The 16,078-nt window shown below is 39.0% G+C and overlaps 1 protein-coding gene and 1 long non-coding RNA gene across 9 annotated transcripts; one reads left to right on the top strand and one right to left on the bottom strand.

Moving 5' to 3' along the window:
* Positions 1-2,162: 2,162 nt before the first annotated feature.
* LOC145548826 (uncharacterized) lies at positions 2,163-11,757 on the bottom strand. Of its 8 annotated transcripts, none has more exons than XM_081599876.1 (8): positions 8,857-11,757; positions 4,429-6,038; positions 4,261-4,345; positions 4,037-4,143; positions 3,777-3,935; positions 3,529-3,654; positions 3,292-3,359; positions 2,163-3,195 (listed from the first exon to the last, which is right to left on the bottom strand). In XM_081599876.1, exon 2 carries the CDS (start codon positions 6,028-6,030, stop codon positions 4,888-4,890), a length of 1,143 nt encoding a protein of 380 aa, XP_081456002.1. In that variant the 5' UTR covers positions 6,031-6,038; positions 8,857-11,757; the 3' UTR covers positions 2,163-3,195; positions 3,292-3,359; positions 3,529-3,654; positions 3,777-3,935; positions 4,037-4,143; positions 4,261-4,345; positions 4,429-4,887. The 8 variants fall into 8 exon arrangements, with proteins under 8 accessions (XP_081456002.1, XP_081456009.1, XP_081455987.1 ...); XM_081599883.1 differs by having other exon boundaries at positions 3,292-3,343; XM_081599861.1 differs by having other exon boundaries at positions 3,529-3,613.
* Positions 11,758-14,308: 2,551 nt separating this feature from the next.
* On the top strand, positions 14,309-15,351 carry LOC145548845 (uncharacterized). The gene is made up of 2 exons (XR_014084835.1): positions 14,309-14,669; positions 14,752-15,351. It is a non-coding gene; the product is annotated as an uncharacterized LOC145548845 (long non-coding RNA).
* The last annotated feature ends 727 nt before the right edge of the window (positions 15,352-16,078 follow it).

Raw genomic sequence — 16,078 nt, 5'->3', positions numbered from 1 at the left:
AAACTGTTTAACTCTTGGTTGCCTTTTCATATTACTGATTCCTTAGTTTTTTTTAATGATTGAGTGATTTTTTTCCACACATTTAAATTCAGGTACACGTTGTGTACCTGAATTATAGTGTGTGTTTGTGTGCGTAGGTCCATTACATCGCCCTGGCAGCTGTTGTGTGGATGTTCACCACATATGACCTCCCTATGACCTTCAGGCTGCCTGTTACTGTGCTGCTGCCATTTTTTGCCATCATTTCAAGTGTAATATATCAAAATAATTTGTCGTTCTTCACCGCCATTGACGTTCTGCCTGATCGCCCAGTTTGGACCCGCAATGAATTATGGGATATGGTGAGACGTGAAGGCTACACCGGACCCATCCTTCAAATCTGGGGAAAAGAAGGACACATTTGAAGGAGTCTTTGAATTCCGACAGGCCTTGTCGCCACCCTATGACGTAATCGGCCTACAAATCCATCCTTCGAAGGATGTTGTAGACCCTGAATTCGGACACAGCTTCTATGTGTACAAAGCCTTTTTCATAGATTAAGTCTCATATTGAAAATATCAGCATTGCAGATGGTTGGGAACCAAATACATCATCATTAAAAATATTAGGTTTAACGTTTAGGAAAACTGAAGAAAGACTAAAATCAAAATGATTAAAAGTTTTGTGAAACTTCATTGGTAGAATGGAATTATGTTTTCTGAGCATTAGCATGTCATCAGTCTGATAGGAACAACAAACATAAAAGCTACTCTAACTCTGATGTGGCATATCACTTCATCAGTGACATTTATGTAGGGTGGAATATTGACTACACCTAAGATTTCAGCATTTAAACTATGGGAAGATACAACAACTGGTTTACTCTACCTGACTTGGGATGTGTCACCCCAAACACATCAGAGACTTCCACTGAAAAACTTTGGGCAAACTCCAGGCTCTCTGCATTGTGGACCACAGGAGGCAGGAAAAGGCCTCCGTACTCAACGTACATCGGCGAAGACATGAGGACTGAGGGAGGCGACAGCTTACAGCAGTGGTCCCCAAAGTCAATCCTCGAGTACCGGCATCCAGCATGTTTTAGGCCTCTCTCTGGTTTAGCGCACCTGGATCAAATAATGGCTCATCAGAGGCCTAAGAAGAACATTGACATGCTGAAAAGGTTGTTACTACCAGCAGGGAGAGAACCAAAACATGCAGGATGCCAGCCCTCCAGGACCGACTTTGGGGACCACTGGCTTACAGGCTGCAGGTACCCGCTCCGTCTGGACGTAGTTTCTGTCTCTGGTGTCTCTCCTGGTCTCATGATCTGCAGAGGGAGGGCAGAGGGTAGAGCCTCTTTCTTTTCTTGTGTAGCGCTCTGAATGGCAGCCCTGTGGTGACGTCATCGGCTTCTCTAATTTAAGGATCGGAACTATAATGTGTTCATTCTGTTCAGAAAGATGATTTGCTCAAGTTCTCCTGTTATTTAAGCAAATCTATTTAGCTTTTTGGTTCAAGAAAAAATGCCAGTGACAGTGAAAGATCTGACCCACAATACCTCCCCAGATATCATATATATGTCAGATATCACAAACATGACTCAATCAATACATTTTTACAACAGGCTAAATGTGTCTTGGCCATTTTAATTCTTGATATTTTTTGTTCAATGGCTCTCTTCTTTTTTTATGGTGTAAATAAACACCAAGATTTTTTTTTTGTTCTTTTGTAAATATGTTTTAGTCTTTTATTTCTGGCCAGTGTTCACTCATCTGTTTGTCCACTATTCTCTTCACACCCAGATTTCCCATGTGCTTTGTTTGTCCTGTATCTTTTTTCATTCAGTTCTCCGTGTCTTTTTAGTTCCTCCCAGGACAAAGTCTGTTTAGATCAGCTTGATCTGATCCTTCAGACTCAGTGGTAACAGTAGGAGTGTGAGGAGAGATTGTGTATTTTATGTGGACTGTAAATACCAAGGCTATTTTTGAAACATAAAAGATCAAACTTGAATGTTTTCTTTTGTTTTTATATGACTTAACGCCATATAACTTGTTTGTACCAGGCTTCACGCCAATGAGTTTAAATAGCATAAAAAACCAATCAAATGATTGTTCCGCTGCTCTACAGCAGACATTTAAAATATCAAATGATCCAAATCTGATGTCTGAATAAAACCAAAGCAGTGATGGGAAAAAAGTTTTTATTAAATTTGCTTACAACTCAATGTTATTTTACTCAATGATCAGCTTAATTAGTTTCCGTGTTTTTACAAATCAAGTGAAAGTTACACACAAGTATAAAAAAGAAAACAATAAGTCCAAAAATTCACCATTACATCTTAATACATAGAAATAACCTATGACACGGAGAAATATAATAAATTTTTTAAATATCTTCCATCCACTTCCTGTCTTGTAAATAAACACAGTGATTTTCACTGTTGTGAGACTTTTCTTTAGCATTGTGATGACTGTGAAATATAAACTTCATCTATACATTTGTTCAATTTTTACTCTTCAGAAACCAACAAAATGTGTTTTTGCACTGAGTCACAATACTCTTTTGTAATGACATCAGATTATGCAGCATATCTTCTTCATTCCAAACATTACACACTCATTGTTACATAAAAACATGCTACCATGACGTTTTCTTTTTAACAATATTATTTTCTGGACAGAGTAAATGAGCTGAACACATTCTTCAACAGGTTCAGTCCAGGAACAAGCTCCTCATCATCCTTTCCTGTCTCCATCCAAACTGATATCTGATCCTCCTCTGTCCCACAGCTTTCCTGTCAAACCGCAGATGTTCCATCTTCCACCTCAGTCATGGACTCTTCTGCTTCCACCAGTTTGTCTTCAACCAAATCAGGAGACGCTGCTGCCTCCATCTCCAACTTGTCTGTGTCTAGCAGTGAAGAGGCAGCTGGAGAGGCTGAACCGGAACAAGGCTGCAGGTCCAGATGGTGTCAGTCCCAGAGTCCCTCTGTGGGATTCGGCAGCGTCTCTTCAACCCAAGAGGAGGTTCTGTTGTTGTGGAAGACATCATGCCTGGTTCCGGTACCGAAGAAAAGTCACCCATCAGTCATCAACGACTGTAGATCAGTTGCCCTGACAACCCACATCATGAAGGTCCTGGAGAGACTCTGGTGGCCCACTTGAGGAAGCAGACGAGATTTTCTCTCTCCTGATTGGTCCAGTGCTGCTGATGATGCTGGAGAATCAACACATGATCAGACACACGTTCCTTAATCTCTGTATAAATAACATAATTGAAAGAGACTTTCTGATCAAGTCATCATCTCCTCACCTTTTCCACAATCTGTTACACCAATGGATCAGCAGCTGCAGCAGGTCTTCTTCTTTATTGTTGGTCAACTCAGGTCATGTGACATGAGTTGACAGAGAAATGAAATAAAGAGAAAAGACAACAAAGTTAAAAAAAAAACAATATACATCTAACGAGAAAAAAGAAAAAGTTTGAACATTTGATTTCAATTTCATCCATATTTAAAATTGTTAGCCGGGTAAAAATAAGTTTTCTTACTTTTTTCGTCAACTGGGTTCTCTTATCTACCTCCACCTTACTGGTGGTGTTGAAGGTGGAGGTTTACAGGCTGAGGAGATCCAACCTGGGATGATCAGACACATTATTGATCTGCAGACTCTGAATCTGGGGTCAGAAACCAACCAATGTTTCTAAAATTATTTAATATTCAACGTCTGACTGATAAACAGGTGAAATTTCAACATAAGATTTTATGGTAATGCTTGTTTTGTTATTGAAGGACCTACTTCACATGATCTGTCTCTTTATTCTGTGTCCTCAGCTGTCCCCCTGTGTACTCAGGAATCTTCTTCAATGGACTTTCAGCAGGGTTTTCTGTGTCCCCTCAGTCCTCTGTGTCTTCTCTCTCCTGATTGGTCCAGTGCTGTTGTCTCGTCTCACTGATGCTGGAGAATCAACACATGATCAGACACACATTCCTTCACTTCAGTCTAAATAAGAGATAACTGAATCAGACGTTCTGATCAATTCATAGTCATGTCCTCACCATTTCTAAAATCTACTAGAACCAGTAGATCAGCAGGTCCTCTGCTCTATTCCTGATCCTCCTTCCATCAGCACAAAGCTCATCAAAGCTCTAATGTTATGAAAGGACTCAATAAAAACAAATCACACAAAACAAAAGTGTCAGTGAGGAGAAAGTACAGCAGAAAATAGGAAATAGATTTGAATGCTGAACATTTTTTGTTGATTGAAACTGCATGTCCTTACATTTTTTTTCAACTGGGTTCTCTTATCTTCCTCCATCTGACTGGTGGTGTTGAATGAGGAGGTTTACAGGCTGATGAGATCCAACCTGGGATGATCAGAGAATCAGAGATCTATCTGCCACCAGCAGGAGGGAAGCAGCATCATGTGAAAGTGGAATGCAAAACTTACAAGCAGCGTGAAAGACAAGAGATCCAGAAGGCAGGAACCACATGGACAACGACGAAAGGATCCAGCGATGAGCAGCTACAACCTGAAACATTAAAAACTTGGAGAGTGGATTAGTAGAGGAACAGGAAAGAATAATTTACTATACAGGAGAGCACTGTGTAGCGAAGCACCACTGTTACACCTGAAACACGGGGGAGTAGAGAGGAAAACGCAAAGATGAAGAAAACCCCGGCGCAAGGAGCTACCTAAGGCTTCCTCAGTCCTGCCAGAACTTTACCATCTAAAATACTAAATCTAGCAGCAGGATGAAGAAAAGCCCCGGTGCAAGGAGCTACCTAAGGCTTCCTCTGGCTTGCTAGAAACCCATTGGCTTTAATAAAGAACCAAAGAGACCAAAGAGAAATGATGATGTTCTTATGTGACTTCCCAAATAGGTCTTCAGATTTAAAGGATTCCAATCTACTCAGAGTCACTTGACAGGACGTAGCGAGGTCTAAACAACACGTGTCTGGAACTCTCTCCTGCTGTAATTCCACTAGATGTTGAAGGTTTTGGTTCCTCTTCCATGTCACATGGCATCCTTGGTGGGGGTCTGAAAACACGGGGTGACAAAATGGGATCTTCACAGTGCGTCAATGGTGAGGGACTGAGGACGGGGGGTGACAGTCCAGCATCCTTAGACGATTTCAACATGTTAGCAACACTGTCCCTGGTCCTCTTGGCAGGGGGCTCCTCTTTAGCGACACTGTCCCTGGTCCTCTTGGCACGGAGGTTCTTTTCAGCAAGAGGACGTCCCCGAAAAGCTGAAAAGAGATCACCACTTGGAGGAAGACCAATCTTGGTCCTCTTGGCAGGGGGCTCCTCTTTAGCAACAGTGTCCCTGGTCCTCTTGGAGGGGAGCTCATCATCAGCTTGGTTCTCCCTGATCCTCTTGGCTGGGGGCTGCTCTTCAGCATCACTGTCCTTTGTCCTCTTTCCGTTTATGCCAGTCACAGATGTCACATGAGCCGCGTCTTCTTTCAGACCTACCTGCTGACAAGGCTTTGGGTCGTCCGCCTTTGCAGCTTCCACCTTCTTTGTAGCTCTCCTGGCGCGACCAAAAGTCAAAGAAGCCACTAAATTTTTCCAGCCTCCCAGAGGGTGTTGCGAGATACAGACTGGTCTGGAGTCCTCTGGACGCAAAATTGGCTCTTCCTGTTTGTCAAGTCCAGATGTGAAATTAAAGCTGGAAGGAAGCACGGTACCAAAACTAAGCTTTGACGGTGGGTCTTCCTCCTTCGCAGCATACACCATATTTGTTATTCTTCTGGCGCGTCTGGAAGTCAAAGAAGCCTCCTTCTCTTCCAAACCTACCTGATGATGTTGCAGGGTACCGATAGGTCTGGACTTCTCTGGACACAAGTCATCCTGGTCTTCATTACCGACCTCGTCTCCAATGGAGCTGGTAGAACAGTCCACAGACTGCAGAGCTGAACTATACCTCAACTCCTCTCCATGGTCTTCAGAAACCACGTCGGCTTCATTTAACCACACCTTACCGTGTTCCTTACCGTTGTCTGGATGTCCCTCCAACGTTGGGGATCCATCTCCTGGAAGCGCCATGGTGTGGGCTGTAAAGGAAAAAACAAAGCAGAAACAGCTATAATTCAGTATCTTGGCCTTCACAAAAGTCCAAAGCAATGTTTAGAGGGAACACTGAAATACCAACAGTACAATAACCCAGGTTTGTGAATGTGTTTGTTTTTCTTGAATATATTTCATTAACAATATTATTGCAACGCCAGATGTGATTATACAAGAAGAACGGGAATTAAGAGATAAAATAAATAAAGCTTGTCTTTAGTCACAAAAAACAGCAAAAAACACAATTTCACATAAAAACCAGAACACACTCTAAAACTCAAGGATCAAACATCTATAGACCATCAACACTCAGACAAACAAACTTGCAGCTTCATCTTGGTACCAATCAATTATTAAATACAACAAATCAAATTTAGACTTATTGGTAATTCATCCCTAGCCATAAACTCTTAAACATTTGGAAACACAAATTAAAGAGCTATACACTGCGTTTAGGACTTTTTAATAGCTAATGAAACACCATTAGTGCCATTAGTGTGAATAAAATAAAGCATCAAGTTACTCAGTTTAACCTTCTATAACAACCCATCCTCACAAATCTTTGATGCTACAGGTACATTTGATCATTCTTAATAATAGCCAGGGATACGATACGTGATCCATTCATTACTATTTTACTTAAGTCACTGCTTACACAACTTTAACACTTTAAAAGTATCAAAGTTTAAAATATATATATTTCCAATAGCATTTGTAAATTACCAAAATCTTAATTGTAGCTAATCAAGCTAAATTCGTTTGAGCTCCACAATTTTTCACAATCACAGCCACAGCTACTCTGACGCCCCATCAGTACTGCCTTCATACTCCCACATATAGCCAACAGCAGAAATGTACACCTATAAAATTAAAAGTTTTATAGATGTACACCTTTTAAATAAACAGGCCAACATAAGTGGCCTTTCCTCCGTTTCCAGGAGCTCCTACAGAAAATGAAACTGTTTATTTGGTTTAGAAATCCATGTCCAGTGTTAAAATGGCCGTTGTATTTTGTCTGGAGATAAGCCAGACAAAATAATTAAAATAATAAACCAAATGTGTTTTTGAGGCATTTTCTGAAACCTGCACCAGGCTCTGACTTCTTATTCCAAAGATCTGAATAAAACAAAACAGATCTTCTAAAACCAGAAATAACTTTTTAAACCACATAAGCAGTGTAAAAACTTTAACTAACAAATGAATCACAACTGAAACCGAGATCATTGTTTTTCTAATGAATTTTAATGTTCACTGTTAACATTCATTTTAGTGATATGTCACTAAAATGCAATGGAGAAAAACATTGTTTTTCTGGTCTTAAGTACATAAAATAAACTAAATAATTTAGTTACTTTGTGACATCAACAGGCACACATTGATTGTTCTGTAAAGATGTTTTTCTTTTAAAATCAGTTCACCCATGTAGGAAAACTAAACACACATATTAAAGTTGATCAATAGATAGGAGAAGGCACATGTCTGCAAAGTGTTTCTTAATTTTTTATTGTAGTCATTTAAAATAATGTCACCAACGTATCCAGTTTACCAAGAATTGGACTCCAAAGTCATCAATGCTGATTTTCACAAAGAAATTGTTATTTTCTATGTGAAAATCAGCTTTGATTGATGATCACTACGACTATACACACTTCATTACCTATTAATGGTCAGTCATTAACGTACACACAGACTTATAATGCTTATTACTGGGGCAACAGTGGTAGGCGTTTGCCCTGCAATGGCCGCCTCTGTCGTTTCGTCCTTGAGCAAGACACTTCTCCCACCTTTAGCTGGAGTTTATTGCTGACATGATACAAAATCTGTGGCTACAGTCCATTAGCTTATTATCATCAGTGTGTGAAGGCTGCATGAATGGAAATGTTATGTTAAGTGTCCTCAAGTGTCCTAATAAATCATCACATCTAATGTGATTACCATGGAAACCAAGTATGTTTGTCAGGGCATTTTTAAAAAAAATAATAATAATAAAGGCCAAGAATTGGACAGAAATCTGACTGTTTTTTTCAAACCAGTAAAAGTATTTTTAATAAGTGTTATTATCCAAGACATTTATCCACAAATGCCAATATGCTAACACTTTAGTCACTAAACAATTTAAATTAGCTCACAAATTTGTTTCAACCCACAAAGACAAAGAGAACTATTACAGCTATATATTTCAAAGAAGTCATCAAAATGTCAAAGAATTGGACACCAATGTCATCAAACCTGATACTCTTAGATTAGATTTAGTTGTTTTTTTTTTCAAATCAATTCACCCATGTTTCCAGGCTATGCTAAAAAATAAAATAAAATAAATATATCAACATGTCCCTATCTTGAAAAAATAATGAAACTAAACAATTAAAATCTACGCTCTTATAAACGTAAATACCATTAAAAATAGTATTAAATATTTAAGGTATTTCATTTAGCGTATCCATGGAAACTGAGTGTTTATCACAGCATTTTTCAAAAAATAACGGTCAAGAAACAAGCTAATTTTACAGAAATTTGACATTAATTTAACTAATTTGACTATAATTATGTAAAATACACATATTTCTTAAATCACTACACCACAGTTGGAACTTTCATGACATTTCCAGCGAAATTCAGTTAAGAAAAGGCTCATTAGTTAAGAACAATCTATGCTAGTAAAGAATGCTACTTGTCTTTATTTTCAACAGCAGTCAGTATTTCTTTAAAACACACACACAGACACAAAATAAACAAAATAAGTCACTAATATCTTTGTAATAACTTTCTTTCGTTTATTTAAAATAGTAAAATAATGATTTTAACCTTCCAGCCGATCTCCCTGCTGGTGCTTCTTCTGGCCAGGAACCGTCTTTCGCAGGTTTGTTGTATCACAGGATTCTTCAGCAAGTGCGTATTTCAGCAAATGCTTCTTTAGAAAGTTTTGCTAGCAGACTTCTCGACAAGCTCAATCCTTCCGAGGCTTCAAATGCTTCTTCAGGCGTCTCTCTCAAAAGTCCCGTCGCAAAGGGGAAGAATTCAGAAGGTCAGCGTCATTTATAGGGTTGAGAACGCTAATGTCGTTTCCATGACTTCCATTGACGAACGCACGCGCTGCAAGTATCGCGTTGTCTTGTTTAACACTCCGTATGCTGCCACCTACTGGCCAATCAGTCTAAGTACACAATGTCATTTTTAAAACTTGCGCAACTGATGCGACCTTATATTTCAGCTTTCATTCTTAACTATGCCAGTTTCGGATCTCCAAATGGAAAAACTTCTCTCTGTTGTGAAGCCTGGATTGGAAAAAAAAATTCAAATTCCAAATTCAATTCAAAAATACTTTATTGATCCACAAGGAAAATTAAATGTCGTCAATGATTCTTGAGAAGTGGAACAAAATGGGTTTAAATCCCCCCCCTCAACCAAAATATAATTCTTCCTCAAGCTTTTGTACTCAAACATGACAAATAATGTTTTGAAAATGTAAACATGCTAAGGTGCAGGTTCTCAGTTGCAACATTTTTTTGAAAATTATATTTTTAATGTACCTGACCCAGAACTTTGTCATAACCATCAGACAAAAAATAAATTTAGACTGTAGACTGACCCATCCATCCATTTTCTAACACCCTTGTCCCTAGTGGGGTCGGGAGGGTTGCTGGTGCCTATCTCCAGCTAGCATTACGGGCGAGAGGCGGGGTCACCCTGGACAGGTTGCCAGTCTGTCGCAGGGCAACACAGAGACAGACAGGAAACCGACCATGTACACACACCTAGGGACAATTTAGAGAAACCAATTAACCTTTTTGGACTGTGGGAGGAAGCAGGAGTACCCAGAGAGAACCCACCATGCACAGGGAAAACATGCAAACTCCATGCAGAAAGACCCCGGGCCGGGAATCAAACACAAAACCTTCTTGCTGCAAGGCGACAATGCTACCTACTGCGCCACTGTGCAGCCCATGACTCACACTATTAGTGATATTTTTTTACTTAGTTTTAAAGGCAAATGCTTCTCAAGAAACCAAAGAAACATTATTTAAAACAAAAAGCACAAAAGTCCATCTGAAAGAGTCGAAGGCCTTTAAATAAAGACCTGGACTAATTACATTTTTTTTGTAATATAATGACACATTTTATAAGCTGTTCAAATATTTGGGTTTTTGTTTTTACAAATATTGACACAACAAATGAAAGACAAAGGTACCAAATTATCACAGAAGCTCTAAATTAAAAAGACTGTCAAAAGTCTGTGATGTAGATTTAAATATCTATTTCTACATATCAATATCTAATATATCACATTTTATGTCATAAAGATTCATGACATGACATTATATATCTATATATCATATATTCAATATAGTCACATGATACAGATTGCCGTCAGTAAATACAGTGACCAGCTGAGCCAATCAGAGCCACACATCCTCCTTTTCATACAGGCCTTTAAATAAAGACCCGGACTAAAAATTCTCTTTTCATACCGCATCGTGATGCTCATAAATTAAGGAAGGATAACCTATCCTTAATGGCGCTTACAAGCATTTACAAGCGATCCAAGAAAATGATTAGTGACCAAATGATCGCAGAAGGCTTACATTCAAGGACTCTGCATCAGGCGGTCATTGACGTCACTCTGTGACGTGTGATTCGGGCTTTGAGTTTGAAATCCGAGGATTACGTCACCAATGACCAGCTGAGCCAATCAGCCTCAGGTGACGCACAGGCCTTATTACGTACAGTATTTGAATGGAGGATTTCATTTTTTTAGTCTTAAAGTTTAATAATGATCCAAATGACGCATTTCAATTAAAATAAGTCATTAACAGATTATACAAAGAAATTATACACGATATAAGTGGTTAATAATACTTATATAATGTCTAAAGTTAATATACATTATATTAGTATATTTATATGTATTGCACACAATCTCCTTTTCATGCAGGACTTTAAATAAAGACCTGGACTAAAAATTCTCTTTTCATCCTGCATTGTGATGCTCGACCATTAACAAAGCATAACCTATCTTTAATGGCTTTTGTTTTTTTTTTTTTTTTTTTTAACAAGTATTTACCTGCAAGACAAAGAAAATGATTAGTGACCAAATGATCGCATAAGGCTTACATTCAAGGACTTTGCATCAGGCGGTCATTGACGTCTATCTGTGACGTGTGATTCGGGCTTTGAGTTTGAAATACGAGGATCCCGTCATCAATGACCAGCTGAGCCAATCAGGTGCAGGCGACGGACAGGCCTTATTACCTACAGTATTTGAGTGTGTTTTTTCATTTTTAAGTCTTAAAGTTTAATAATTTTCAAAGCACCTCAATTAAACTAAGTCATTAAAAGATTATACATTATATGAGTAAATAGTTATACATTTAATAAACTAATAGAATTTTTTCTTTTTTGTTTTTACAAATATTGACAAGGCAACAAAAAGACAAAGTGGCTCAATTATCACAGATGACCTGCATTCAAAGACCATATATAAATACTGTATTGAAGATATAGATATCTATTGCTATATATCTACATCATATTTCTATTTCACATGTTATGTGACTATTAAAGGTTTAGTCACATGACTCAGATTGCCGTCAGTAAAAACAAAAACCTGCTCTTACAGGCCCAGTCTTTCTCTGCTGCCCCCTCTCTTCCCTAGGGGGCAGCAGAGAGCAACATGTAGGCGCAGGGAGGAAGAAGAGCGAGAAAAGTTTCCGGTTGTTGTGGGCATAGACTTAATATAATGATATTGTAGTGACCATTTGTCTCTAAACTTAAATTCAAAAATCAAAAAACTCAAAACTCGATGGTGATCTAAAGAAAAGGTGAATCAAACTCAAATAGTCACCTGATGCACCGTGGATTCTGGTTTACGCAGCAAAAAAAGGATCAAAAGTCAAAATATAGTTCTTTGGTTTTATTCTTTGTAGATCAGGTAAAAGGTTACAGGCTTCTGCTCCTATTCCTGCACCTGCTCTCTGACTGACAATAAAAACCGATGTGACTTATTGTCTGATTCTGTAGGCTGGTAAAAAACCTTATGACCACCCACGTGCATAATATGCTACCTAAGACCCACCTATTTATACCGTGAAATACCCACATCCCAACCTGAAATTAATTAACTAATTAAGTGAATTCCTAATCAAAGAACTTATTCTAAACGGCAAATTAAACAAAAATTCTAATGATAAATCAACTAGGAAATAAACAATAAGAATAAAACAATTTAAATTCTAAGATTTAACCAAAAGAAAAAAGGGGAAAATGGCTCCTACACTCCAGCCCCTAATTGTGCATTAAAAATCACAATTACATCTTTCACTAAAGGAGCTATTTTAACAACAACCTCAAACTATATTAATGCAAAGACAAATAATTCTTCTGGTTCTTCATTTTCTTAATGATGAACCAGGCCTTGTGCATCAGCTTTGACTGCCAGGACTCTCTCCACCTGCCAACATCTTCTGGCTGCTGTAGCATCTGCAGTGAAGACGATGTCTCCAGGAGAGACGTTTCTTCTCCGTCTCATCCACTTTTGCTTTTCCTGCATTGAGGGGAGATACTCAGATCCATCTTGTGGCAGAACAGGTTTGTTCATCAGGATGTGATTTGGATCAGAGACAGAAATGTTGGGTCTTTCATTCAGAATGGCTTCAGCTTCACAGAAAACTGTTTACAGTGTTTCATCCTTTAGCCTGATGGAAGAAACTGGACCACTCCTGCTGATGAATCTTCTGATTACATAAGTGGCATCCAGAACATGAACCACTTTCAAATGAACACCACCATCAACTCCAACATCTGTGAATGGAGATTTGTCTGGTGGTACCTTTTCCTCAGTCATCGTTTGTTCCAGAAGTTTTCCTCCATTTCTTCTGCAGGTGACACAGTCAAACAGGATCCTTTTGGCAGCAGAGTTTGCACTGATTATCCAGCATCTCTGACACAGTCTGGACAACATGTGATTTCTTTCTGTTGGACCAAGCAGACGGTAAATGAAACACAGAATCAATATTGCTACATGTATGGCTTTATACAGGACAACTGGATGTCCAGCCCCAGGTGGCACAGCAGCTCCTCCAAGATGTCCGCCCACTCTGAGGACTCCATTACCAGCCACTGGACCAAGTTTATGCAGCTGGTTGTCTTCTAGCGCCATCTTTCCTTCACCGTTCACCTTCTCTATCTGAAGCTTTAGACGGGCATCCTCTTCTTTCTCCAAATGCTCCTGCAGTCTGTTCTTGTCATCTTCTGCTTGACCTAGATTTGTACAGATCTGCTGGTTCTGGCGAATCTTCTTTTCGACCAGCAACTCCTGTTCATTTTGAAGCTGGGAAGACAAGCTGGTAACATCTTTTCCCAGGTTGATGTTCTTGCCCTCTGCCTCATCACAGATGTTCTTTAGGACGGTGATCCAGTTCTTTGAAAACTTTCCTTTCAGGCTTGGAAGACGCTCTGCAACACAACACTTTACAGGCAAGGTTGAATTTTCAGCCTTAAAAGGCAAATCAATGCAATAATGTTCATTTTTTAATTGTGCTGAATTGTTCATTATATTCATAAATTTGACATCCTCTTTGGACATTTCAATCTGTTCTTGAGATGTTTTTTCATTGAAATCATGATTGTATTGTTCAATCAACATTGTTTCCAGATGTTTAACTGAAATCCTGTTTGCAGTGAAAGAATGGCAGCCTGTTTTGTTCCTTTTACTCCAGAGTGGACCATTGATGATCCATCCAACTCGGGTCCAAACTGCATATGGGCCTTCATCCTGACTGTTGATCAGCTCCCATGGCTCCATTACTTTAAATGCATTTGTGCCAATGAGCAGATCTACATCAGCATCTATGTTGTGGAGCTTGATGCTTTGCAGGTATGGCCACTTATCAATGTCCTCCTGTTGTGGAACATTCTGCTTTGAAACAGGCATTAGTTTCTGTGTCATGACATCTAGAATATTTTCTTTTTTGTTTTTACAAATATTGACAAGGCAACAAAAAGACAAAGTGGCTCAATTATCACAGATGACCTGCATTCAAAGACCATATATAAATACTGTATTGAAGATATAGATATCTATTGCTATATATCTACATCATATTTCTATTTCACATGTCATGTGACTTTAAAGGTTTAGACACATGACTCAGATTGCCGTCAGTAAAAACAAAAACCTGCTCTTACAGGCCCAGTCTCTCTGCTGCCCCCTCTTCCCTAGGGGGCAGCAGAGAGCAACATGTAGGCGCAGGGAGGAAGAAGAGCGAGAAAAGTTTCCGGTTGTTGTGGGCATAGACTTAATATAATGATATATTATGTCTATGGTTGTGGGGAGTGCAGTGTATTGGTTTTAGGGAAACCAGCTGTTCGTTGTACTTGTTTTTACTGCCATACTTTTAGTTTATATGTTTTATTTTGTATTAGGCACATTTTATGTTATTGTGACTTTTATTTTGGAAAGCTAAAGTAGGAAGTGAAATCCAGAATGTTCGCTGAGGCACCAAAAGAAAGAAGAAGCACATGACATGAAGGCATGACTTTAGTAACTAGTTGTGTAAAGTAATTTAAGTTTAAGAATTCTTTTTTTTGTTGTTGTTGCTCATTTCTACCTCAAAAGAACGGTCAGCCAGCGAGTTATGTTTATATGTCATGTATCATTTGTTTATGTCATTGTATTCATTTATGTTTATGTTGTATTTTTAGTTCGACGGTGGTGTTATGTCAGTGGCAACAAAGTGGAGTATGTTAAGAAGATTTCATTAAAGCTGACTAACACCAGCAGTAACGAGCTCTTTATTGACTCCAAGAGGTGGAAGTGATACTTGTTCAAATGAGGAATAAATTTCTTAAAACATTCATCTGCCTCCTCCTTGCTTTTGCCCGCCAGCGGAGCAGAAACGATACGAGCTTGTCACCATCGAACGAGCCGAAATAGAGACCAGCCCGTTTAAAACCAGCCTCTGATTGGACTCTGAGCCAATCAGAGCCACACATCCTCCTTTTCATACAGGCCTTTAAAAAAAGACCCGGACTAAAAATTCTCTTTTCATACCGCATCGTGATGCTCATAAATTAAGGAAGGATAACCTATCCTTAATGGCGCTTACAAGCATTTACAAGCGATCCAAGAAAATGATTAGTGACCAAATGATCGCAGAAGGCTTACATTCAAGGACTCTGCATCAGGCGGTCATTGACGTCACTCTGTGACGTGTGATTCGGGCTTTGAGTTTGAAATCCGAGGATTACGTCACCAATGACCAGCTGAGCCAATCAGCCTCAGGTGACGCACAGGCCTTATTACGTACAGTATTTGAATGGAGGATTTCATTTTTTTAGTCTTAAAGTTTAATAATGATCCAAATGACGCATTTCAATTAAAATAAGTCATTAACAGATTATACAAAGAAATTATACAGAATATAAGTGGTTAATAATACTTATATAATGTCTAAAGTTAATATACCTTATATAAGTAAAGTGACAGCACACAGATATGGGAAGTGTAGAAGCCCCTACTATATTAAATTGACATAGGAATAACAGAGAGTTGGTCATTCTAAGGTAAAAACCCAGCGCATACAACATTCATGTTTTGTTTTTTTTTCATCCGGACGGCTTCCCTGCAATGGCACAGCGCCCCCCCCAAGGGGCCGCACCCCACAGTTTGGGAACCTCTGCTTTAATCCCAAAATTGTTAAGTGGTGCAGATCTGAAAGAGGTTCTTGTCTAGGTATAGAGCCATGTTTATTTGTTTCTGAGGAGTTCATGAAGTCCACGGTGGACCTGGCTGACCTGCTGGGTCTCCATCTGGTCTCGTAATGCTGGGAAAGGAGAGCATCAGATCACGGTCGCTGCCGCGGGCTGGGCAACGACAGAGCTTGTGATGTTGAGGTGAGCGGTGACTTTTTCTTTTCTTTTTATTTAAACTGTTTAACTCTTGGTTGCCTTTTCATATTACTGATTCCTTAGTTTTTTTAATGATTGAGTGATTTTTTTCCACACATTTAAATTCAGGTACACGTTGTGT

This window comes from Poecilia reticulata, chromosome 2 (assembly GCF_904066995.2).
Source record: "Poecilia reticulata chromosome 2, P_reticulata-male-v2, whole genome shotgun sequence".
NCBI classification, from domain to species: Eukaryota; Metazoa; Chordata; class Actinopteri; order Cyprinodontiformes; family Poeciliidae; genus Poecilia; species Poecilia reticulata.
The sequence above is the reverse complement of the archived record's forward strand: the minus strand, read 5'-3'. Positions and strand labels throughout refer to the sequence as shown.